Below are 25581 nucleotides of genomic sequence, written 5' to 3'. Positions count from 1 at the left end.
GTTACATTGCTTGCAATTTCTAACACCAGCCTATAGGAGTTTTGCAATTGAAAAAAAAAAAAAAAGGAAAATAAACCTAGGCAAGAACTCTGCATTCCTTCACTCAACAATTAATAAATGCCACTGTGCCAGGTACAGGATACTTCCCGAAGACAATGAAAGGAATAAGACATAGTTCCCTCTTCATCCTTTTCTCCCAGCCTGACATCCACGCAGGGCTGGGCTTTGTTCACAATCCCACCTAGACCACAGGATTTTCCTAAGTCTGGTAACTCCTCCCCACCCTGCAAGGTCAGCTCACAGGGTACTTCATCAAGGATGTCTTTCCAGAGACCTCCAGGCAAAGTTAAGGAATGTTGTTCCCTTTGGACTCCTTGCACACACCTCAACAGAGATACCTGTCACATTGCTACAACTATTCGCCCCCAAGTCTGTCTTCCCACCTTGCTCCCTGAGTCTCCACTAGCAGCGACTGTGTTCTAAGCATCCTGCCTTCCCCAGCAGTTAGCAGTGATGGCACTTGGGAGATACACAAATGGGACCGCAGCACCATGGAGGCCGTAGTTCAGGAAGGAGAGCTCTCCTAGTCTGAGGCTTGGCTCACACTGACTTGCTGCTGTGATGTCTGGGAAGCTAATGAACTTCTCACCAGCAAAGCTGGAAAAATATCAGATCTGACTGGTACAGTCCACGCAAAAGCATTTTTTGAAATCACAACACGGCAAGTAAAGATAAGATGCCATTTCTGTTCTACTACTTACTCAGACTATGCCCTGGGCTGAATCCATTGCTCATTTTCACAATGAGGCCATTTCCTAAACTGTAAAATGGGGATAACAATAGTAGAAACCACTATAAGCTATTTTTATTATTAGGGTTATTGGGACAATTAAATGAAACCACGTAAGAAAAGCATGTAGTTCTGTGGTTGGTACAGGGAAGTGCTGGATAAAATGTAGCTGCTATTAGATTATTATCATTTACAAGGTTATTTATTTTTCTGGAGCATGGGAAGGAATGAGGCTGGATGTAACTTACATCAAGAAGGTCTTGGAAATACTTTTTTTTCTCCCACGGCAAAAAGCCCAGGTAACTGTCTGTGTAATGTTGCAGTTTTCTTCCAGGTAACACTTCATTAAGATCTATGTGATTTTTAGGATTGTCCTCCATTCTGTTTTTCTCTTCTTCTTTCCTTGTGGTTTTCTTTTCTTTGGTCACACGCTTTTCCACTGGAACCATCAGAGACGAGAGCTTTTCTTTTGACACACTTCTGCCTCCTACTTTTTGGGTCTGAGTTTCAGATCTAAAGCTTGCTTTGGTTTCCGAGTCTGAGGGTGGATTTTGATGCTGGTAATGGGAAGTCACCCTCATTGTCACTGGTGGAAAAGCTGTCCTCTGTAACCTTTCAGACACTCCTACTCTGTTTGGCAACATGCTTTTGGGAACCTGTTCTGCCAGTGGGGCTTTCAAACTATCACTTCTTTCACCTTGGCTTATTTTTATGTCAGCATCCTGTAAGTTCATCAAAAACGATTTCAGCAAGGCTGACTTGGACAGGTTGTATCCTTTCACAGTGATGTCTCCACGTTCCAATTTCAAATCCAGGTTACTGAGACTCAACTGGGCCTCTTTTGGAAGGAGTGAAATATTTACCAGGGGAACTTTCACCTCCTCTTGGAATCCCCCTGTTGTGTTAACATCTCGTCTCTTGAATTTTGGGAAGCGTTTCTCTTCGGGAATATCTTCAAACGGGGTTTCTGCATCTGGAAGAAGTGTTATGGGGCTAACCAAAGTTTGGTAAGACTTCTGGGTTGTAGAATTCAGTTTTGGTTCCTCTCTTGTGTCAACCTCTACTGTGATCTGGATTTTGAATTCTTCGTCGTCTTTACTTTGAAGTGTGAGATTAAAATGTATTGTGGTCGCATTCATTCCACTGTGCATTATGAGGTGGATGGTTTTCCACTTATTGGCAATAGAAGCGTGTCGAATTATTGGGTTGTCACTATAAGCGCCTTCAATTCCCCTTTTGGCTATTTCTGCAAAGCTGAAGTAAGGCAGGTGCTCACCTTTTGGAATAACATAGTGAGTCTGGTTTGAGAGAAGAGTGACTTTATATAATTCATGAAAATGATCTAGAGGAAAAAACACAAACATGACTTTTAAAAAATTAGGCATTTCCCTTCCTTTTCCTTTAATTCTTAGAGTCTGAGTTTTCAGTTTCTAAGAGTGCCTTTAAATGGACTTCAAAGTAATCAGAAACTCTAATCTAAAAGCTACTGGTACAAGGCTCATTTTACTATCTGAAGTCATCACAATTATCAACATTGAATGCTTGCTGAGTCTGACTCACTGCCAAGATACCACACAATTCTTGACAGCAAGTTCCAACGATCTACTTCCATCTTTTTGTCCATTTGAAAAACTACAACTTTCTGCCAAAAGGAACTCTGATAATAAGCTATCAACAAGATACAGTATTCAAACCATCCTTCTCTGATAAATTATTGGTCTTTTATTATTTCCAAATTAAACCATCACCATATATTTTCAATGGAGGTAAATCAGCTTAGTAAAAAATAAAAAAAAAAATCAGACTCAAGCAATAAAGGAAAAGATGTAGCTTTAGTGTCTACTGTTTTCTAAAAACCTGTGTCCTAACTTAAAACTAGTTTGGATGCAAAGCTGGGAAAGGGATACACTGAGAATAATTACTTTAAATAACAACAATGAGCCAAATCCTCTCTACTTATCAAGGGGATAAAATCCCCTTATTCTTGCTATGCTTTTATGGCAATAAATATACCTTGCCCACAGTCGCCAGCATCAAACCCACAGGACAAGACATTGCAGGCTTGGTCACAGAACTTATCGGCGAGCCAGGAATTTGCACATCCTTGATTACAGTATGAGACACTGTTTATTCCTCCTCCAAACTGCCAGGGCTGTCCAACTCCAATATTTCCGGTTCCCCCGCCTCCTGCAACATAACGGCTCCCTCCACTGTTACCTGCGCAGGGAGGAGGAAAACAGAACCTTGCTGCACTTGTCATCTTGAAACAGAAAGAGTTCCTTATTTCTTAATAGTGTTTTCAAGGTGGGTGCATTGAGTTTCAGTCAGAAAGCGTTCACCCATTCTTCAGTAAGATATCTCGCGTAGCTTAAGAAGAAAACATACTGAAAAGGGGACATTACTTGACTGTGGGCTGGGCACTTACTATCTGTGCAACTGAGAGATACGGGCCTCACAACTGCTCAAAGGGACATGTGTAGATGTGGATGGAGGAACAAGGACACAGGGAGAGATTATTCCAAAGATTGTGACTGTCAGAACTGCCTGAAACATGACCGACTATGGGTGCTAACCTTGTTACCCAATGAGCACATTCTCTGGGCTGCACAGATCCACTCTGAACATCTGTGTGTTCTCCCTGCACTGCTTGTATTTCTCAAAAGAGCCTCTCATAGATCTGACTGAAACATAACTTGAAGTTTTGTTTCCTCCAGTACTCAACACTTTCCAAAGTCTGTTTCCTCATATGGACTACGGGGATGATAACATCTCTGCATATACTCTCTCTCTTTCTTAGGTGACTAAGAAATTAAGGTGGATAATGGACAACATTTCATAAATTGAAATGCTTTATAAACTGAAGGCAACAAATAAAAGTAAATAACTTATTGTTATCAACAAATCCAAATATAAGCTTGTAAGAAAGGGAGAAGGGAGGCTGAGGAGATGAGACATTTATTTCTTTTGCATCCCTTTGGTCACACACTGGCCTAGAGCCATCTGCTGCTGAAAGCCACCAGCATGAGCTCCGGTAAGAACCAGGTAGAGTAGTCCGTGCTCTCGAGCTTACATGGCTAAGGGTATTCCTGATTTCCATACTTTCACTAATAAGAAAAGGCAAGTTCAAGTGCCAGGCCAACATGGGAAAGTGGCCTCATCAATGGATAATATGAATAAGCTGGATCATATGAGCTACTAGTCATCACCTCCAGGGTCTCTAGATTACTGATTGTTTTAATACATGAAGAATGTTTAATTCACTGTCCGTGTTCATTAATGATTAGGAATGAACACATTCCATAAACTGAAGCAAATCACATTTGAACATATCCTTACCAGTGCAATCACCACCGTCCCAATCACAGGCTGAGTTATTACAAGCCTTGTCGCAATAGCCATCTTTAATCCAGGAACCTGGGCAGCCCTCAGCACAGTTTGGCACAGGCCACGTCAAATAAACCTATGATAAAACCAGAGAGGCTGTCAAACAGTTTCTGGTTTCGGACACTTTTTACTCTCAAATTAGGATTCCTTTAAAAAAAAAAAAAAGGAGCTGCTAGTAAAGGTTAATATTTTCCATGGGCTGACGGCACTCATCGGCATAGTTTGCTTTTAGTTTGCCTCCACCTGTAGTCATTTTCTAAGTTGTATTCTTTTGACAGTTCTTACTGAGCACATTTACTCTTTACTCTGTTCCATAACTCAAGGAAAGCAGACAAACACTCAACTCACAGATGGCTTCTCATACCATGGTCTCATAATATATTTTGAAATAAAACAGCAACATGTCAGACTTAAATGTGAGTACAAATGCAGGTGGAAGGTACACCACACAAGTCACTGCTTTGCTGTGACAGCTGTCATTAACTCCTGAGTTTATTTAAGCCTAATCTTGTCTCAAGGCTGAGAAAAGCAGCAGATGAACACTAAATGTCCTGCTAATCATAATGTTCTGTGATCAATCAATCAGCTCAGCAATCTGAGTTGTGGACTCACCTGCTTTCAAAATGTGATATGGGACATGGTTATTTTTTAAATGAAAATCATTCAACAAAATATGCTCCCCTGTTAAAGTCTCCATGCCTTTTGACATTCCATCTGTTTGGAATCTAACTAACTCCTATTTGTTCTTCAAAGTTCATTTCAATTCAGATGGGAATTCTTCTCGATTCCTATCTGATTTCAACCTCCTGTGATCCCACTCCTTATCCCCCAGGGCACACCTGCTGGCACGGAAATAACTGTACAGAGTCACTGATTTTGTGTGTCTGCCCTGTGAAGCCACAGCTCAACTTTGTAGACCTACAATCTGACACGGGGGAGCCACTGAACAAGGGAATCAGAGAATGAGCACAGCGGGGCAGCATAAACTAAGACAGAAAAAGTAGCTTTGTGCGTTTAGCACTTACAGTTGCAGAGTCCTATCACTTACAAGCTTATGGTGGTAAGTCTCCAGTCTATCAATAAATCCTAACAACGCTACATGGGTATTTCTATTTTCCCCGCCATGCAGAAAGGAAACACAAAGATCAGGTCATTGCCCAGGACCGTTCTAAACAGCTGGCTCCCGGGTCTGTGCTCATAACCACTTCTCCTTCCTGCCTCTCAAAGACAGAGGGAGACCAGCTGCCTTCCGTGAGATTTCATCCATGTCTTTAAGCAAAAAATTGAGCTAACTTTCTATCTTGGTCACTTTGCTGACACTATAACCATGGTTTCCTAGTGATGTTGCTTTTTCTGCTGCTGTTGTAGTAGAAAACTTAAGAGGGCTGGGTAAAAAGAGTGGGTTCTGGGTATCTGAGAATGTAGGGAAGTGAAAAACTACTAGGAAGTAGTTTTCTTTCCTCCAGATTGTTCCCTCTCCTGGGCTTAGCACTCGAAATGCTTATTTGATCAAATCTGGACACAGTAGTCTATATACTGATTCCTGGTTTCCTGTTTATAACTTCTAAGTGACATCCAAGCTAAACATCCCTTCCTCTTAGGTACTTACCTTCTGACCTTTGGAGTGACTATAAAAATCATCCGGCCAGACATCCTTCCCAAACATGACATCGTCATTCAGGTAAATAAACTTCTGAGACAGCCCCTCGATGCGATGGATGTGACTCTCAATAGCTGGGGAACTAAAGGTGGGCAAGTGGCTCAAATTTTGAAAAACATCCTGTCAATGAAAAAAAGAGAAAGTGAGTGAATGAGAGTTTTTTCTTTTTGGAAGGAGGGAGGGAGGGAGGATTAAAGGCAGGTGGAAATGGAGGTGAGGAGGATGAGGGAAATGAAATTAGGGAAAAGTAAAAGACAGAAAGAGAAACCACAGCCTTGTGATATCTGAAAAGTCACATACCTGGTGTGTCACTATTGTCACTCGAGGATTATCAAGGTTCAGCCAGGATGGAATCTGCCCATTAGTGACAATGAAAATATTCCGAACCCATGGCGCATGCCTCTCAATAGATCGCAGTGAGTATCTCAGTTCTTCATTATCTTCAAAACGGCTGGCAGAAATGTCTTCATCCTGCTTAGACTGAGAAAAACATCTGGCGCATGAAGATGTAAAATGTCCCTTCAGTCCCAAGTCCTCCGCCTGTCTCTCCCCCTGCCCTCTCTGCTCTCAGGATGTTCTGGCAGGCTTTTAAAGACCCAGTCTTACTTTTAAACATTACAAAACCTGCAAAAGACTCAGCATAGTTAAAACACAAATATCTCACATTTCTTTAATACACTTTTTTTTTAGAAAAGATTATTGTATCTGATTCTAGTCACTTCCATTAATATTAACCAATGGCAGTGATGGGAAAATTAGAAAAGTTCCAATCAACTCAAGCCCTCTTCCTTCTTCTAATACATCTTTAACAATCTAAATCCTCGATTCGGGTTTTAAAAGAATCTCTGTATCCCTTACCTGGCTGATGGCACTCAGATCCCATAATAAATATGCAGGACTTATGGTCAGTTCTTTTCCATCAATGGTCATGTTCTTCTTAGTCTGCTTATTCAGTTCTTGGAAATCTCTGGGGTTATTCAATTTTAGAAGGGCTACACTCGCCTCTGAGTACAGCTGCAGCTATAAAGTAACAAGAGGGTTACCCATGGAAAAACGGAGCCCCAAAGAAGAGACACCTTTAAATTCCCAGTTTGATCATTAAACTTTAAATATATGTATAATGTAGAATATATATAATATATATATTATATATAAAGATTAAAAGTTTCACATATATATGAAACAGCAAGCCTATATCACCCACACACAATAAAACAAAGAAAACCTATAAATAGGCCAGACACTTCCCCAAAATGAATGGAACAGACCAGGTATTAAAAACAAGAGGGACTGGTAGGGGCTGTGGCAAATGGAACATCTTAGGCCACATCTGAAAGCTGCGGCCACTATCCAATGCCACCCAGTGCTGTCAGATTTCCTGAGACCAGAATCCCTGAGAATTACATGAAATCTCCCAATTTTAAAATGTTTTTGATTGTCATACATTTGAACAAAATATATCTGACTACCAGTTTGTGACCTTTGTTCTAGAATATTACCCATTTGCTTATTCTGGGGGGAAGTCCTGCAATGTAACTTCACTGGCTTGGTGGAGAGGAGATCCGCTAGCAGGGCGTCCGAAGGGCTTTTGTGCCCCACACTGAGGAGAAGTGTCTTTGGCAGGGCTGCTTGCAATGCTTCCATCGGAAAAGCACCTTTAGGGGCAAAGCTTTTGAAGCGGTCGTAAATCTAAGAGGGAGCATCATAAGCTTCAACACGTTTTAGGAACAGACTTTCCCACCTCTACCAGGGTCCAAACCACTCTAGGTCTGTTTATGTTCTAACTCTGTATCATACAATTTCCTATGAAAAAGGCCTTTCACAACTGTAAAGGACAGGGAGAGAATTGCAAACCACTAATCTAGGACAGGAAAATCCTTCTGTTGACCTGGCTTTTCTGACAGAGCCCAGGGCCTTCTTTCTTAATTTGTAAAACAGAAGCAAACACAAAGTATTAAGGGCTCCTTCTGAGCTCGTATTTGCAACATGACTATAATTAGCTCATCTTTCAAGGGGTCCTGAGTTTACACAGGCCAAAAAACTAGAGGTTAGAGTTAGAATTTTATTTATACCCTTCCCCCTTTTTATTATGTAAGCCATGAGCTCTTAACACAAACTGTGTGTGGGTGTTATGTGCGCACGTGCCTGTGTATGTACTGTCTTCCTGTCTTCTTTCCCCTTGGCAGTGCCTGACATATACTCAGCACTCACTAAAGGTCAGTCCTCACTGCTGTCCCCATCCTGCCTACGTGTGGGGGGCAGATGGGAGGAAGGCCATGCAGGGCGAATAGTCTTCTATCCGGGTACCTACCCAGTCTCTCTCACTACCCACCCCCGGCCTCCGCTGCCTCTTCTCTACCTCCCCCAGTGGCTCCCACAGCACGTGTGAGGGCTTCTGGGAGTGCTAAAATCACCATTCTAGAATAAGTAAATGTAGTGCTTTACCATTCTAATTTAATTTAGAATTTATTGAGAAAATCATCTTATCTTAATCTCTTCTTCCAAACTGCTTTTATTCTTGAAAACTACTTTGAAATTTCAGACATTTTCCTAAGGTAACTATATATTATACAATAATTGGAAGAGAGATGAAAAGTAAACAGCAGAAGGGAATACTTACATGTATGAGAAAGATTTTCTGCCACTGTGATCAAGTTTTGAGCGGTGAAAAAGGTGGGGAGGGAGTAACCTGTGCTAGCCACTAGGTGGCACCCCAATGCTGGACACCTTAATTACTTTTCCGGAAAAGAAAGAGGTGGCGGTAAGGAAAAGTGGTTGCAATAAGTGCCAAAGGCTGACGTTCCTAGCTTGGGCAACTGTGGGCAACTGCCTCCATATATAGATTCTTACTTGAAATTGTAAGTTTATCTAAATTCTTTAAATCTTAAGTTTCTCAAAGAGAGAACAACTTCTAGACACCTACCCCTACAGACGCATGTTGCCCTCGTGTAGCATGACTGAGAGAAAAAGCTTTGCTATTTTTAAGCCATTGACATTTCAAGACATTTGTCACTGTGCTAAGGATAACAGTGAATAAAAGCACGTAAATAATTTTTGGGTGCGATCTCTTCCAAATAAGTGTGCCTACAAAGTGCTGTGAGACCACCTCGGCTGTAGGTGTGCTGGGGGCACGGAAGGCTCTGCAGACAGGAAGCATTTTAGCTGGGCCCTGAACAGAGCAGCCATTCTCCCAGCAGAAAGTGGGGAAGACCACTCCAAGAAGAGGGAACAGCCTGAGCAAAGGGCCGGAGGCCTGCAGTCAATGGTGTTTGCAGAGAACCAGGACAGCTGTTCCTGAGGCCAGAGCCCCGGCAGAGATTGGACTGGTGCCGAGACTGGGAAGGCAGGCGGAGGTCAGACTGAAAAAGATCTCCTGGTAAGGAGCCTGGAATTCATTTTGGAGGCAGGGAGCATCTTTAGGAGGAGGACCCCATTCTAAGGAACACAGCAGGGGAAGGTGTAGCAGGTGGAAGTTAGACAAGAGGAGGCTGCAGGCAGGAAAACCAGTTCAGCCACGCTGCCGTGGTCCAGCAAGACATTCGGGTTCCACAAGTGCTTTGTCAGTGGTGCCAATGATGAGAATGGTTCCAGAAACATCTGTGAGAGACCCTCAACATGACCCAGTGACTCAGCTGCTGAGGGAGAGGGAAGGAAAAATGAAAGGGGAAGTGGATGTTTCTAGTGAATATAGAAGTGATGGCATTCACCATACTCAGGGCTTCACTGGGAGAAGCAAGCTTCTGGAGGAAGGAAGCCCTGAGCTCCGTGTTACATTACAGGTGCTTTGCGGCGTGTGGGAGGAAAGGGCCGTTAGGCGCTGGACCTCAGGACCTGAACGGCTGAACCATCTCACTCTCCCAGGCTCCCAGGAGGCCTCTGCCCAGGCCTGTGGCCTCCTGCCACCTACAACTCAGTTCTGTCCCAGAGACTCCTCCCCAGGCTGTGAGCGTCTCAGGACAGGCACTGCCTCGTCACCTTAGTACCCCTAGTGATTATTTTGGGGCCTGGCACTCAGGGGAGCACTCAAGAAATGCTTGTTGAAGGAATGAGCAAGAAGAACAGCTATGATTCACCAAACCTGCCGTATACAATGTCTTGGAATGTAAAGGGAAACACGTCAGCAGTATGGTTACCCACAGGAGCCACTTTAGGTTTGCGGTAGCACATTGTATTCCTACATTACTTTGCCTTAATTATTCTGTTTAGAACAAAACCAGGATCCCCATCCCCACTCCTCAGGAGGGAAAGGAGGAGAAGTGGGGCTTGAAAATGGCTTCATTTGCAAGACAATAGATTTGAATTCATAAACATTTTTCTGTGGACTATAGTCTTCTAAACCAGTCTTTTCTATTACAGGCTTTCTAGTCTGAGATACTGTGCGGTGAGTCTTTATGATCTGATTAATTACCACTAAGTTATCTGTAGAATTTTTGTGTGTGATGGATACAGAATTCACCTTTTGAGAAATCAGATTGTCCACTGGTCTTTACTTTCAGCTCACTCTAAATCAATGTGTGTTTTCAGACGTTTTCATTCAGGATGCGTTTTTCATGATGCGTTATTTGATTTTTGGTTTCTGTTCACTTCTTCTTTAACATATGTTAGAGCAGGTAGAAAACCTTCCCAAAGTTCTCAAGTGCATTCTTGCATTTGATTCAATGATAGTGGTTGCTGAGTGGGTGTGTAAAAGACGGTGGAGGACACGGGTCTGTCCTCAAGCTATTTATAATCTCATTTTGGAGACAGTATGTTTGCATATTAAGTATTCAAGTAACAAAACAAGATAGTACAAGATATAGAGAAGAGTGGTACAGACTTCCACTTGACATTTCAATAGGAAATGTCTGTGTGGATCCGAGACATGGGGTAAGTTTTCAAAGAGGAAGTCTGCATGGGATCCTTGAAGGCTGACTGGGTAATTTGTTTCAGCGGGAAGGTCAGTGCGGGCAGGGTGAGAACAGCATATTGTCCTGTCTGGACTCTCTGCCACCTCAACCCTCTGTTCAGAACACAGTCAAGGTCACAGTAAATTATATAAACATTGTATTAATGCCCCTTCTTTTAATGACTTCCCTGAAACTACCTTATGTACCTGCTCTTTTAAAGCATGGCATTGTTTCTGGGGATTTTATTCCTGAAATAAACACTTTAGTAGATTAAACGAGCAATTCTGGAACTGATTTAAGTTTTAGAAAATCACCAGGACATAGTAAGACCTCGTAGGCTTGAGTTCTTGAATCTCTGGAAGAAGCTAATTTGGTTTTCAGTTGCATTAGCTGGCATGTTCTTCTCCTGACCTCACACTGTAGGTGTATCAAATCGCATCAGTGACATCAACAGGAGCAAGAAGTAAGAATCGGTAAACTCAACACAGTGATGGAATTTAATGAGCATTTCTTTGTAGAATCAAGAAAACCAGAGCCTAACAAATTCCAAACCAAGAACTTTATGCCCTCTCTTCAAAGAGGAAAGACACCCACGTTTTATAACCCGGAATGTTTCTGACAGAATAGCAGGCAGGCATTTTGACATAAGGTCAAAAGGAAAGTACACCCACATGGACTGTGCCCTAAATCAACTGGGTAACTAGCTCTGAAAACAATAAATGTTAAGGAAAAGGCATGTCACAGGGCAGCCTCCAAAGTCAACTGTGACAAATGGCACCACTGGTCAAGCGTGAAGAGTTAATAAGTATAAATCGTACTACATTAATGGCTCAGTTAGCTATTAATGAATGAAGATTTCACCTCATCAACATTCCAAATGTCTGAAGCACACCCCCTTTGAGTAAAAGCTCTTAGTAAATATGCAGTTTGAAGCCTGTGTGTACTTACCACATGTATGATTTCCCCCCTCTCCTCCTTCCATTTGCTTCCATTTCCTTATACTCTAAGTTCCATCAGGGCTTTTGTCTTTTTTTGTCCACTGCTATATTCGCAGCAGGTGTAAAAGCCCTTCACACACAGTAGATGCTCACTTGTTAAACAAATGATCCCGCTTCTATCTGGGACCCCAGCAAACCAAATAAGACTCTTAGAATTTTGCCCAAATTAAGAGTAAGGAATAAGGATCCTATAAATAAAGAGCTGTCATCATGACAACATATTATGGCAGAGTAGAGACCCTCTATACTTCTTATAATTGTCAACTATTCTCTGAATGAAATGGACCACAAGCGAAGTCATGCATTAAATGAGATGTGCTATACTAATTTGATCTATTTTCTATGCTCTTACCAGTTTTATTTTAGAAGAAAGAGTTTCTGGCAATTTTGCTTTCAGTTGATTTGTTTCCTTGAATGTCAGTGGAAATCCACTCAAGAAAGCCAAATCTTGCATTAGCACCAGCCCGGGGACTTCTTTATCTGTTGTCTAAAACAAAAGGGGCAAAAACACAGCTCACTTTCGTGTCATGAGGTTGGGGAAACTTACAGCTGAGAAAACTAGCAAAGGTCTATTGCATCATATGAGCTTCAAAATAAGAATGTTAAGATTACTTACATCAACATTTATTAACACTAGCAAGCCAGCCTTAGAGAAAAGGCAAACATTAAAAAGCCTCTCCACGTAAAACAGCTTTATTATTCAAACTTTTATTCCGGTCTACTGCAAAAATACAATTAATTTAAAATAACATACCAAATAGCCCCTCCAAACTGTCTGTTTGCTGCTTCCCTTAAACATTCCAGCGTGGGCGCCTTCAACTACAATGAAGAATACAATCAACAAGCATATTTTTAACGACTACTTAACTGATGTCTGGCAGGACACTGTACAAAGCATTTTGAGAGCTGTTAAAATAATACATGGTCTCAAAAAATGGTAGTTGGGGGGGAGACAAAGTGAACCCAACCAACAAAACAAAAACAATGTAAATCAGTGTATAATTAATGTTAAATTTTGCAATACTGAAGGAGAGATTCCTGTAGGCAGCAGATGCATGGAAATGACAAATTGACAGAAATCACAAATGTAGGAGACAACAGAAGGGGGCTCTTGAAAGCTAGGCCAGTGGCATTTAGATTAACAGCAGGGAGCCACTGTAGATCTTAGGGTTCCTTAAGAGAGTTTAAGAGAGTCACAATGAATTCAGGTAAGGCTGACTGGAGCAGATTTGGGGGTGGGGGGTGGCAATGACACAGCCCAACTGGGAGAGAGTTCTAAAGTGATGGGGACAAATGAGGTCAGCAAACTTGCTGCTGACATTCGGCAATCGTGGAACACAGGAGAGAGGTCAGAAAACTGTAATTCTGATCTTCAAAATAGGCACAGAAAGTAGGTTCTGCAAATTATAGCCTGGCAAGATGGATGTCCATCCTGGGTTAAGAGTCTCAAATGTACCATAAAAGTGTAGTTGGTGAGCACTGGAGAAGAGAAAGCCTTCACAACATACTGTTTATCTTTAAAGGAAGCACTGAGTACTCAGGGGATAAGTTCATTAGGAATAAATTTATCTCTGTGTCTCTCTCCCCTCCATTGAGATGGTTCGTTCTACACTGAGAGATGAGAGAATTCTAACAAATGTGGTATACGTATTTGCACGTAATCTCAGCAAGGTAGTTTGCAACATCTCATGTCTTCTTTATGGATATAATGGAGACATACAGGCTAGATCTCACACTGAGTGGAGATCTCAATTCTGACCGGAGAGTGTGAAGCTAGAAAGCTACAATCTGCCTAGAGAGAGGTTTTAGAGGTTTGCCATGGGTTCTGTCTTATTCAACAATCCATCAAGATTTTGGAAGATTCAGGAGGTGTATTGGTGAAATGTGTAGATTTACATGAAGCTGATGGAGAAGCTATTATCCTGAGTAACAAACAGACTAAGGGTTTCCCAAAGTTCTTACTATTTGGAGCAATGAGTCAAATCTAGCAAAATAAAATCTGCTGCAAACAAAGGTAAGACCTCTAACTTGGCACCCCAAACCAACCACACAAGCATAAATTGCAACGTTTCAACATTGTTTTTTTAGTTTTAGTCTACACTGAGTTCAGTATGTGTCAACAATGTGCTATGGCCATACCAATCACTATTTTATGCTTTTAAACAGAAGGGGAGTACTTAGAATAAGAAAGGTGATACTCCCCAACACCGACCCATCAGGAAACCCTGGTGGGTTGACCTTCAGAATGTCCAGAATCCAGCCACTTCTCCCACCACTCTGATCCACGCCACCTTCCCTCTTGCCTGAATTATCACAATTTTTGCCCCCCCCCCCCCCACCAGTCTATTCCCACCACAGCAGCCAGATTAATCCTTTTGGAACTTAAATCAGATCACAATACCCCTCTACTAAAAACCCCCCAATGATTCCTCATTGCGCTCTGAGTTAAAGCCACAGTCCTTGTCATGGCTACCTGGGCCTACACCATTTGGTCCCCCATTCCTTCTCGAAGCTCACGTCTCGCCCCGTCTCCCTCGTCCATTCTGTTCCAGCCACACTGGCCTCCGTGCTCTTTTTCAAACATGCCAGACACACACCTGCCTCAGAGCCTCCACACTTGCTATTCCACTGACCTGACCGCTCCTCCCCCACACATTCATACTGTTGGCTCTCCCACCTTCTGCAAGTTTTCACTCAAAAATCACCTTCTTGGTGAGCCTGCCTCTATCGCCCAATATCCTGTGCTCAATTTTTCTTGACAGCACTTAACTTCTGCAAACTAAATGATTTACTTGTATGTTGTATTTATTGTCTGTCTCCCTCGGCCAAGATGTAAACTTGATAAGGACAGAGATTTCTGCCCATCTGGTCACTGCTGCGTCTTCAGCACTGAGAATAGCACCTGGCACATAAGATGCCCATCTGGTCACTGCTGCATCTTCAGCACTGAGAATAGCACCTGGCACATAAGATGCACTCAACAAACACTTTCTGAATAAAACAGTCAATGTGTAGATCGAACCACACTGAAACAGAATGTTTAATTCCAGTTGACACACTTTAAAACAGAAACGAAAGCTCATTCTGGGAAGTGCAAACTAGGACGCTGGCACAGAAACCCCTAAGACACAGCTAAAGGAACAAGAATGCAAAGAAACCTCACACAGGAAAAGGATTCCCTTAGTTCTATAGTATCCCAAAAGGTACAAGCGTAGCCAGTGTGAGAAAGCTGTAAGGAAGCGCTTTGTAAGTCCTTATAAAAGTCAATGCAGTCTAGAGCTAAAATGAATTCTCACAGGAGGAAATTCATTTCCTAGTCATCAAAGGGTATAAGCCTGACTGGAAAAACCACTTTGCTGAGGAGACCCAGGTCCAGGCCGCAGGGCTGGGTTGTGTGCTTGTTTAAGTGCTGCCCAGTCAGCTACGACGCAGTGTAGGGGGAGGTTAATCAGAGACAGGAAAGAATAGACATTTCAGAAGGAAAATAAAAGTCAACAGATCTCAGTGATTAACTAGAAAGATGTTAAATGAGATAAATGCAACATCAAGTGAAGCTACACATTTTTTCAGCTAAATCAGGGGTTGGCAGTCCATGGCCAAATTCTAGCCACGGCTTGTTTTTGTATGGCCCCAAGCTAAGAACAGTTTTTACATTTTAAAAAGGTTAAATGGTCAATTCTTATATAAACACCTACATAAAATCTGTCATTTTGGCTCTGGCCCAGAAAAACTAAAATATTTACTATTTGGTCCTTTAAGAAAGAAGTTGGCCATCCCTGTCTAGATAATTGAGAGCGATAAAGAGTAAGTTTGTGACCCACTAGAAATGTAAGCTCTAGGAAGGCACGAATGTGCCTGTTTTGTTTTCTGCTGTTTCCCTGTTACACAGAACAACAACCAACACAGAGTAGTGGCTCAATGAATTTTTACTGAATGAATGAATATAAGTAAACAGTCAAATAGAAACCCAAGTGGGAATTCAAAAACAGTGTTTAGAAGGCTAAACACTGTTTAATGCAGATTTTACTTATTTCAAAATTTATAATCTTTTAAGTCTTTGCCACATTATAAAGTTAGAAGAAAACTCAAGATTCTCTCTATAGATGTTATAACTGGGTTATAATTATTAACATAATGTCATTCCTTTTTCTCTTTAGATAAAATGTTATCAGAGTACCTTAATTTAAGGAAACTTTAATTTAACAAACAAAGCTAAATTTAGCCAAACAATAAATCAGATATCTTGTTAAAATTTGTCCAAGATTATCCCTTTACTTTCCCTATGTATTTAAAATATAACTTAAATTTAAAAAAATAAATAAGGTATTTATACTAAAAAGTCCAGGAACAGATCTACAGTGGGAAGGGGGAGATATTGGTACTTGGAAAGGTTACAATTTCCTTTCAAATTACAAATGACTTAAGTACCAGGAAGCGAGTACTACATTAGCTACTATTCAGGACACCAACTGGTGAGGGCTGAGGTCTCTGCTCAATAAAGAAATTAGACAAGAACACCATAGACTCCTGTACAATCAATAGCTAAGTTGTGAGTTAGGTTATAAGTACTACAAGGATGTGGAAAAGTAAAAATAAAACAGTATCATTGTGAATGTACTCGTCCAGGATCTTCATGGAGGAGAGAGAACTTGATGGGTCTGGGAAGAACAGGAGATGGGCTAGGAGAGGATGAGGAAAGGGGGAGGCAGCACCACACACGGGGGAAGACACTGACAGCTTTGAGGAGATGCAAGGAGGCCAGTGATGTGAGGATCGATAGGCAAAATCAGAGTAATTAAAGCTGAATCCTAAACATGAGAAAGAGAGACGAGTTTGTCTGTGAAAACGAAATACTGACTACTGTACTATTCTCTTCAAAAAGGGGGTGAACTGATACAACAGGGTTGTCTAATTTATTTAGTTGTGTGCTGGACAGATTGGAGAAGAGCTTTACAGAACAGCTAGGCATCTATGACTGGAGTCTGCATGAAGAAATTCAGCCTGGTGTAGAGGAAACGTGATGAGTAGGGTAAGAATCTATGAATCCTTTGCAAAAAAACAAAAGCAAGTAATAGGATGAGGCGAATTATCAGTTGTGGAGGTAAAAAGTAAGAACGGGTCATATAGTTCCAAAGATGTAAGGTATGACATTGAAAGAATGGTCACTTGAAAATAAGACTCCATGTTGTAAAGGGACCATTGGTTTTCACTTTACACAAGTGAAAACACACAGAGCCTCCAAGCAGAGAGGTTCAGTGCAGAGGAAGAATGAAAGACAAGAGGCTCAGGGAGACCCAGGCATGGTGCTCAACAGCTCAGCAGCCAAGTGGGAGGAGGGGGGTCTCTAATGATGCAGGTGCAGTTGTATGGAAGGAATTACAATTTTAATCCTATTATCTGGGCAAGTCGACTGTATAAGCAGATGTTTCAGACTGTCAAGTATGAATGCTCCGGGTATGTTCTATCCAAACGGCAGAAAACAACCTTGCTGAAGAGTTATATGGTTTAAAAAAATCAAAAACAGAAAACCTACCCTCCAGAACAACTGAGAGCCAAGAAAGTAAGGTAAACGTTGAGTACCAGGTTCAGGGTCCTGCCCGTAAGCACAGAAAGCGCTGTGAATTACGTGTGTCTTTCTGAGGTTACAGCTCAGATGCAGTGGCGGCTCTTTTGCTTCTCTTTTTATCTGAATCCTTTCTGTTCCACTCGGAATTCTTCAATTCAAACATCCAATGATAATAGGATTTTAAAATACCCACAAGAAGAGCTTACCGTCCTTCGTGCTGTCGAAAACAACAACTGAAACATTAGTAGAAGGGTTTTTTGGTTTGGCAACATTGAATATGTCGCTGGCAGAATGAAACGATGGATAAAGAGCTGGCAGGTCCTTCAGCGTGACGTTGGCCGGCAGGGCTGGGTCCAGGACAAGCATCGGCACCTTAATGCAGTGGGTCAGCAAACACTCCAACTGCTTCTCACTGGAAGGAAGCGCAACATGCTCACAACCACATTCTTGAAAAATTAACCAGCACTAAAAAGCTTGTTGGCGCTACTTAATTTTCCAGGTGTTTTTCTGTATCCCATTTAAAAAATCATAATGTTTTATTTTAATAAACAAGAAATGTTATCTCAAGAATATAAAAATTTAGTAAATTTTTATTAGCAAGTATGGTATAAAATTATCAAACAAGTAGTATAAGTCTAAAGACAGAGCTTTCTAACTTATATTAATAAAGTACAATTGCCACCAAAATGTACTAATTCAAAGTTACACAAAATATTAAGCATTTCATTACTATCATTTGAAAGATTACTCCTAATGCCTGTGACACCCATTATTACGCAGATTACAAAGTAGATAAACCCAGGTGACAAGAATGTCATCATACTAGATACAATTTACCAGGTCCAATTAGAATGCAATTAAATACATTGGATATGACATGACACTGACGCAAACAAAAGCAAATGTGACAAGGTTCTATGGTGATTTTATATGAGATATTTCTATTTAAACATAAGAAATATCTAGAGTAAATATATTACTTAAATAAATGAATGGGCAAAGAACACGGCTACAGAATTCAAAGTGGGAACTATGACTATTTTAAAAATGTATAAAATTGTCCAACCTCACTAATAATCAAAGAAATGCAGAAGAAAACAATGAAGTATCACATTTTGTTTACTAACTTAGCACCCTCAAGAAATCATGACTCAATGTTAGTCCGAGTACAGTAAACCTACTCCTCTCCAAAACTGCAGGTGTCACTCTAAATGGGTGTTCACCATTTCCTCTTTGGAAAAACAATTTGGTTCTACATATACATATAATTAAAACAGGCAGAGGCCTCTTCCTCAGTACTTTACTTCCAGGAATCTAGTCCAGGTAGCAGAAGAGAAACAATCAGGAAAAACAAACAAACACACACACAGAAAATGACACAGACCCAAATAAAATATCACAAAGTATTGACAATAGTGAAAATACAAAAGTGCCCAACATTTAGTATATTATAATATAGTTACTTTATGGAATATTATACAACTATCAAAATTGAAAAGAAGCATGGAGATAGTTTATCAACATAGAAATATGTACGATTATATAAAAATTTTAAAATAGGATACAAACTTGCATTTGGATTACAAATTATAACTATAAAACATGGGAATATCATAAAATGATCACAGTTGTTGAGTGAGGGCGGGCCATAGAATTTTGTTGGTTTGTTCTTTTTACTTTCCACTCAACCTTTCAGTAATGTTGCATCATTACCTTAAATAATTTAAAAGGCATTTTAAAATAACAGTATTAACAGTAGTATATATAAATAAATATACATAATTAACATAAAGAGATGATTCAGAAGGTACTTCTGGATCTGAAAATTCCTCAGGAACATTTCTATGAATAACTTTTATTTTAAGTCTAATGATTAAGTGGGGAAGGGGGCAGTTAATAGAGATTTCTGCTTCTCAGTGCGACAGTCTTGTTTTAAGGAGCTATCAGAGTCAGGTATGAGTCAAATCAAGATAAACACATCTGATTTTTGTCATTGGGCTAAATTCCCTTCCCAGTCCTCAAATATAATACACAAAACTATGACAGCTTTTAAAGATAAGGAAATATAGGGCCGGCCGAGTGGTGCGATGGTTAAGAACTCGCTTGGGATGCCAGAGGGCCCCGGTTCGGATCCCACATATGAGGGCCAGTGACACTGCCCTCTACAGCTAAGATGCTGAACGGCAGCTCGACCTGGAGCTGGGCTGCCATGAGTCGCCAGCGATGGCGTAGGCTGCAGCCCCTGTGGCAGTGGATTGCCATGGGCTACCGTGTGCAGCCAGCAGCCAGCGTGAGCGGCCAGCAGCTGCAGTGAGCGGCCGTCCAGAAGCCGGCGACTGATCTGCCTTGCCTGGGAAGAGCACAATGATGGTACCAACTTGGGCCAGTGAGGCAACATCCTCCACGGCTAGATTGAGGAACGAGGTGACAGCGACTTGTCTGTTCCCCTTTCCCCAATTCCCCAGCACTGTTCCCATCCCCCCAATTCCCCAATAAAAAAAAAAAATCTTTAAAAAAAATAAAAAAAAAAATAAAAATAAAGATAAGGAAATATATATTGAACACATAATTAAATAATGGATATAAATTCTATAAATGAAGACACTGGGTATAAGTTAGAGTTTAAGCAGACCAAGAGAATAGTACACTAACACAGATTAACGGGAATGATAGAGAAGGAAAACAAACTTTCTTAACCCTTCCAAGAAACGATAAAGCTTTGGTTGCCACACCCCAAATACCCAGACTTCTCAATCTACTATGACTTGGGCACTGCAAAATTTCCTATCTGATGGGTACACTTAATTTGGGGGTCAAAAACTAGCCAAAGGGAGACTGAACTGGAGCAACAGAGAAAATACAAAATACTGTGTTCCCTTCAAAAAAAAAGTGGGAACCTGGGAGTTTTACTTTAATCCTTCAAGTTGTTATTCCTGAGAGGAAAATCAAACTGCTTACCTCTTCTTAGTTGGCTCCGTCGTGTTCTTCCCAAGGATTTCTCTAATGAAAGCAAATATATTTCATTACATGTGCATGGACTAGTACTAATCCTGAATGTAAATAGGAGATAACTTACAACATTGCTTTTCTTGGTTTCTCCACTGGAACTAACCAGTAGGTTAGGAAGTGCAATAATGCTTACAACATTTAAGGTACATAATAAATTATGTTTCAACAAAATATGATCAATAAATATTATCATCGTGTACCTCCCACAGTAACCATGACAGTTTACTTAAAATATAAGCTTTTACATTTTACTAGTAAAACATGGTAACAGGTTGTCAGAGCCATTTTCATGTACTGGGAAGGTCTGAAATTCTCTAACACTGAGAGAAACAGACTATTTGTTGCAGTATAACATGGCCAATGACCTGCAACTGGGGTGCACCCGTAACATTTACAAAGAAGTGAATAGGGAAATTCTCAGCAAATGCTCCTGAGGAATCAGAGGGGAAGTTACACTGGCCAGGTCCCTAGCTCTGAGGGCTCTGCAGAAGCCCATGGTACCTTTCCCAGGTAAAGTAAAATGATCAAAATTCCATATAAAAAAAATCACCAGTTTCTAGTTTGTATACTATTTAATATTCAAAGGAGTAAAGAGAATATACTTTTTACTGCCTTTATCAAATGGGAAAAAAATTTTAACTCTGTAGTCCTGTTTTATTTTTCAAGGGAATAATATACATCCTACCCTGTAGCTATTTTGCAGAATAAAACCTTATTGCTTGAAGACATCATACCTGGGATTCAGGTTGAGTTAGCAGGAAACCCAGGGCTCCCTTGGGAGGCTCCTCCATCTTTAAGCCTCTCAGAGACCCAGCCCGGCATCACTAGATGGCTGCAGTCTAAAACGCGCAGCTAACAAAGTGAGGCCAGGATCTTGCCAAAGGGGCTGAGTCCTCTCTAGGCACCAAGAAACAAGGGTCAGGTGCATGGCTGCCAGGATCTCGTAAGGGTGCAAACCTGAGATGCAGGTTCTTGTTGGGATAGCATTGGGAACATCACCTTACCCTTCTGAACTGTACTGTTACTTGTAGAACTTTTTGGGTTTTGCTTTTAAAAAACTCAGTTTCACCTCATTGCTTTCTGCTCCTCTTCCATCTGCTCTCTGACTTGCTGTAGTTCCTTCAGTAGTTCCAGGTCTGTGCCGTTCACCCAGGTGTAAACCACATCGATCGGCATGGGCAGACAGAGCCTGGGGAAAACAAGTCCCCCAGCTTATATGCATTTTCCCAACGCTTTTGGGATTAAGAGTATAACAGGGTTTAAACTTGGAGGCTGGGAAAAAAATCAATCAAAAGGTAACCCCACCATGGCATATATCACAAAATCGCTTGTTTTCACACTGGAGTTAGGGGACTAATATTTGTTGAAAACCTTCTTTACATAGTTTATGTACTTCACACAGTTTATATCATTTGATCCCCACAACCACCCTGTAACAAGGCTGACAGCACTCCACGTTTATGATTGTGGGGAAGGTCTTAGAAGTTCACTTTAAACTGCCATGTTCTCAGTTTAGCAAAGATAAGTAAATCGGGATACAAACGCAACCAAACATAGAAAAAAAAGGGAAGCTTAAAATGACCAGAGAGAGAGTTATCACGCAGCCGACCATGAAGACCAGCCCTACTTAATGCAGCAGCAGTCCTCCTGTTCCCGGCTTGCTGTGCCCAAGCCCAGCGCCTCCCAAGCCTCCTGGTCCTACTCTGCTTTCTTTTCTTCATAGCACTTATCACCAAACATATTCGATAATTAACTTGTTATCTACACTGGTAATTATATGTGCCCCTCCCCTGGAATGTAGGCAGAAAACTTCCGTTTTGTTCCTCGAAGCACCCAACCAATTAAAGTGACTGGCACACAGGAGCTCAGTAAGTATTTGCTGAATGAGTCCGGTTTCCATGAGACACTAACAAGCACAGAAGAACTTCGCAAACCTGCTCAATTTTTTCCCTTGTTATCTTATCCTCAAAATAAGGAGTCAGGCAAGCATTTAATGTCTAAGCCTCATCTTAGTGTTTTTGTTCAGTTTTTACCCCTGCTGAAAGCTTTCTTCCCCAATTTTTACCGCCTTACCAAGATCCTACCCATCGTTCAGGACCTGCTCCAGACCTACGTCACAAAGCATGGGACATAGGATACATACTTTGGATGGTTCTGTTTCAAGTTTGGTCTTTTCCAAGAAATGGTACAGTTTTGGGATTTTTTTTAGGTCAAGGACCAAAGCTTACCCTCCTTTTGTTTTCTCACAGGCCAGGCACAGGAGCAGGCCCATGGCAGTATGAAGAGCTGTAAAGCCTAACCAAAACATCACATCTTTGCTTCTGGCTGTAGTCCTATAACTCAGGGCAGGGTTAATTATCTCATGGTAAAATAAATGTGGTTTGGTGGATAAACCCTTCAAATTATGGAAGGAAAAACATAAATAGTAGACGTGACAACCGCTCCTAGCTTAAAAGCAGCAGGTGAGATGATGGGAGGAATGCTTACCCAGTCACTAAGTATTTATTGAGCACTTAGTACGTGCTAGGTACTATTCTTTAGATGCTGGGGACTCAGCAGTAAATAGAACAAAATCCAAATCTGTGCCTTCATGGACCTTACATTCTAGAAAGGTGAAGAGAGGAAACAAGCCAAATAGAGTCAGATGATGTTCAATGTTCTTATGGAGAAAATAAAGCAGAAAACGGGGCTACAACGTGTGCCTATATGGGAGGGCAGTGTTAAACAGGGAAATCAGAGATGGCCTCGCTGGAAGGTGGCATTTCAGCAAAGATAGACGCAAGTGAGGACGCAAGCCTTGTGGGTAACTGGGGGGAGAGCAGTCCTGAGAAAGGGAACACCACGTGCAAATGCCCTGGGCCAGACGCCTGTCTGGCATGGTCAAGGAACTGGGCAGTGTGGCAGAGACGACCCGAGCAAAGGGAAGAGCGTAAGAGGAGGTAGGGTCACAGATACCAGGGTCCCAGAGCTTCGTGGGGAAAATGAGGAATCACCTCATACGGAGGCACATGTGATTGCTGAGCAGCTACCAACCCTCCCGTGAAGGTTCGCCAGTGCCTGCAGAATAAAACCTAAACTCCTTCTTAATCTGCACCTCGTGCTCTAGACACTCCAGCCGTCTAACCCTTACCCAAACAGGATAAGAACTTGCAGGCTTCTGTGCCTTTGAACATGCTTCCTCCTCTGCCTGGAATAGCCTTTCTTTCGTGCTTCTTTCAACCACTTCCTCCTTCCTCAATCGCCCTCTTCCTTCACCTCCCACGGAGAGAATGTATTGCTTAACACGCAGCTTCCACTGTGCTTTATGACCTAAGGAATCCTTAGCACTGTGTTGGACTGTTTTCAGGCATGTCGATCTTCCACTAGATGGAGTATGTCCAGGGAACGTTATCATGCATTCTATGACCTGCTTCATTAATTATGTCCTCTTTCCTTTACCCTCAGGCCCTCTCTCCCTACTGTAACGGTGTGCAAAAGCTTCCTCATCTAGGCTTTTTCTGCACTCATCTATACCAATGGTTTTCAAATGTTAGCAGGTATCAGAATGTAGGGCTTGTAACACAGAGTGCAGGGCTCCATCCCCCGAGTTTCTGATTCATTAGGTCTGGGCTGGGGCCCTAGAATTTGCATTTCTAACAAGTTCCCAGGTAATGCTCATGCTGCTGGTCCAGAAATTCACTCTGAGAACTGCTCATTTATATGCAAATTATAGTTCACATTGTAAAGTTTAAAAAAAAAAAAAAGCTTCCCCCACTAAAATGCCAGTTCTATATGAGGGCAGTGAGCTTCTCTTGTTCATCACTACATGCCCAGGAACAGTGCCTGGTACGTGAGTGGGGTTTAATACAATATATACTTGTTGGCTAACCAATTCATTCCCTCAACATACACATTGGTCTTTTCCATTAAAAAAAAATAAAATGCCTCACATTGCCCTCATGTAAATTATCCAAAGTCATTTCACTCCCAACTTCTCAGGTGGTCTATGCTCAGATTGAAAATTAATTTTAAAAAACTACTGAAGTGACATATTTTTAATAGAAAAGATTTTTAAAAAGAAGAAAAAATTACACATTTTAAAACTTTCCTATAAAAGTAATTATCTGCTATTAAAATTTTTAAAAATAGAATCAAGACATATCTATACATGTTCAACTGAGGAAGACAATATAAATATATACTGCATCTGTGTACTGGTTCTTCTAATAAAGCTGTACTACATGATTGATTTAATTCTCTGGTGTTAAACTAACAACCCTCAGGAGACCATGTGACCTGCTCCAGGTCAGTGAGTCAGTTGTTTTTCTACTATTAGACATAGTCACAGTGGGTTTATCTTTCACTCTAACCATGAGACCACTATCTTAGTTTTCAGATGAGAAGGAAGCCCTTATCTTAGAGCTGAAGACTATATAAGTCACCCCTGACTCAAAGCTAAAGCTGTGGTGACAGTGATACAACTTTTATTTTAATCAGTTTAGTTTAAATGAATACAAAGGCACTTAATAGTCCCTTGGCTTTACTTATTTATTTATTCTATAAAGTAGGAAAGAAAACTTAGACCTTAAATAGTATCTTAGAACCAAACAGTTGTTAGAGGTTTTACTCCTCTTAATCTAACATCTACATTTTAGAGATGACAAAATTGAGCCCCAGACTGACTTAATGCCTTACAACCAGTAGCAAGAGATAATTTCTAGAGAATAGATTTTTTTTATATTCAGTGTAAACAACATTAAAAAGACTTGTAGAAAAAAATAGCAAAACAATGAAAACTTCCTATAAACATTACAGTATTTTAAAATATATTACAACATGTGATATGTTATGTATGATTCATTTACTTGTCATCATCAAAATTAGGCAATTTTGAAATATCTCTGGATAAAAATCAAACAATATTTTAATGCAATCTAAAATTGGAAGAAGAATTATTTAACACACAAAACGAAATTCTTCAGAAAGAGAACAAGAGTGTTTGATTAAAACTGCTGACATTGGGCTGGCTGAGTGGCGCATTGGTTAAGAGCTGGCTTGGGACATCAGCTCTGAGCAGCAGGGCCCCAGGTTGGATCCCACATGAGGGCCAGTGACGCTGCGTTCTCTACAGCTAAGATGGTGAACAACAGCTCGACCTGGATCTGGGCTGCCGTGAGTCGCTGGCGACGGCGTAGGCTGCAGTGGGGCTGCAGTGAGCTGCTGTGAGCCGCTGTGAACAGCTGTCCAATGGCCAGCGAGCAACTGCCTCACCCGGGAAGAGCGCAATGATAATACCAACATGGGCCAGT

The 25581-nt window shown here is 41.2% G+C and overlaps 1 protein-coding gene across 2 annotated transcripts in view; it reads right to left on the bottom strand.

Moving 5' to 3' along the window:
* The window catches only part of GNPTAB (N-acetylglucosamine-1-phosphate transferase subunits alpha and beta), a 65082-nt gene that overhangs the window by 16690 nt on the left and 22811 nt on the right, over positions 1-25581 (bottom strand). For both annotated transcript variants that reach the window (XM_019651896.1, XM_019651897.1), the window contains 11 exons: positions 21363-21482; positions 20243-20284; positions 17491-17696; positions 12473-12537; positions 12071-12205; positions 6693-6854; positions 6135-6314; positions 5784-5954; positions 4127-4250; positions 2804-3007; positions 1039-2132 (listed from right to left, as the gene is read on the bottom strand). In XM_019651896.1, the coding sequence (XP_019507441.1) occupies positions 1039-2132; positions 2804-3007; positions 4127-4250; positions 5784-5954; positions 6135-6314; positions 6693-6854; positions 12071-12205; positions 12473-12537; positions 17491-17696; positions 20243-20284; positions 21363-21482 (2503 nt within the window). The remainder of the gene's footprint in view (positions 1-1038; positions 2133-2803; positions 3008-4126; positions 4251-5783; positions 5955-6134; positions 6315-6692; positions 6855-12070; positions 12206-12472; positions 12538-17490; positions 17697-20242; positions 20285-21362; positions 21483-25581) is intronic.

The sequence above is a fragment of the Hipposideros armiger genome, unplaced genomic scaffold (assembly GCF_001890085.2).
Source record: "Hipposideros armiger isolate ML-2016 unplaced genomic scaffold, ASM189008v1 scaffold_168, whole genome shotgun sequence".
Lineage (NCBI taxonomy): Eukaryota > Metazoa > Chordata > Mammalia > Chiroptera > Hipposideridae > Hipposideros > Hipposideros armiger.
Note: the sequence above shows the minus strand (reverse complement) of the source record. Positions and strands in the feature narration are given on the sequence as shown.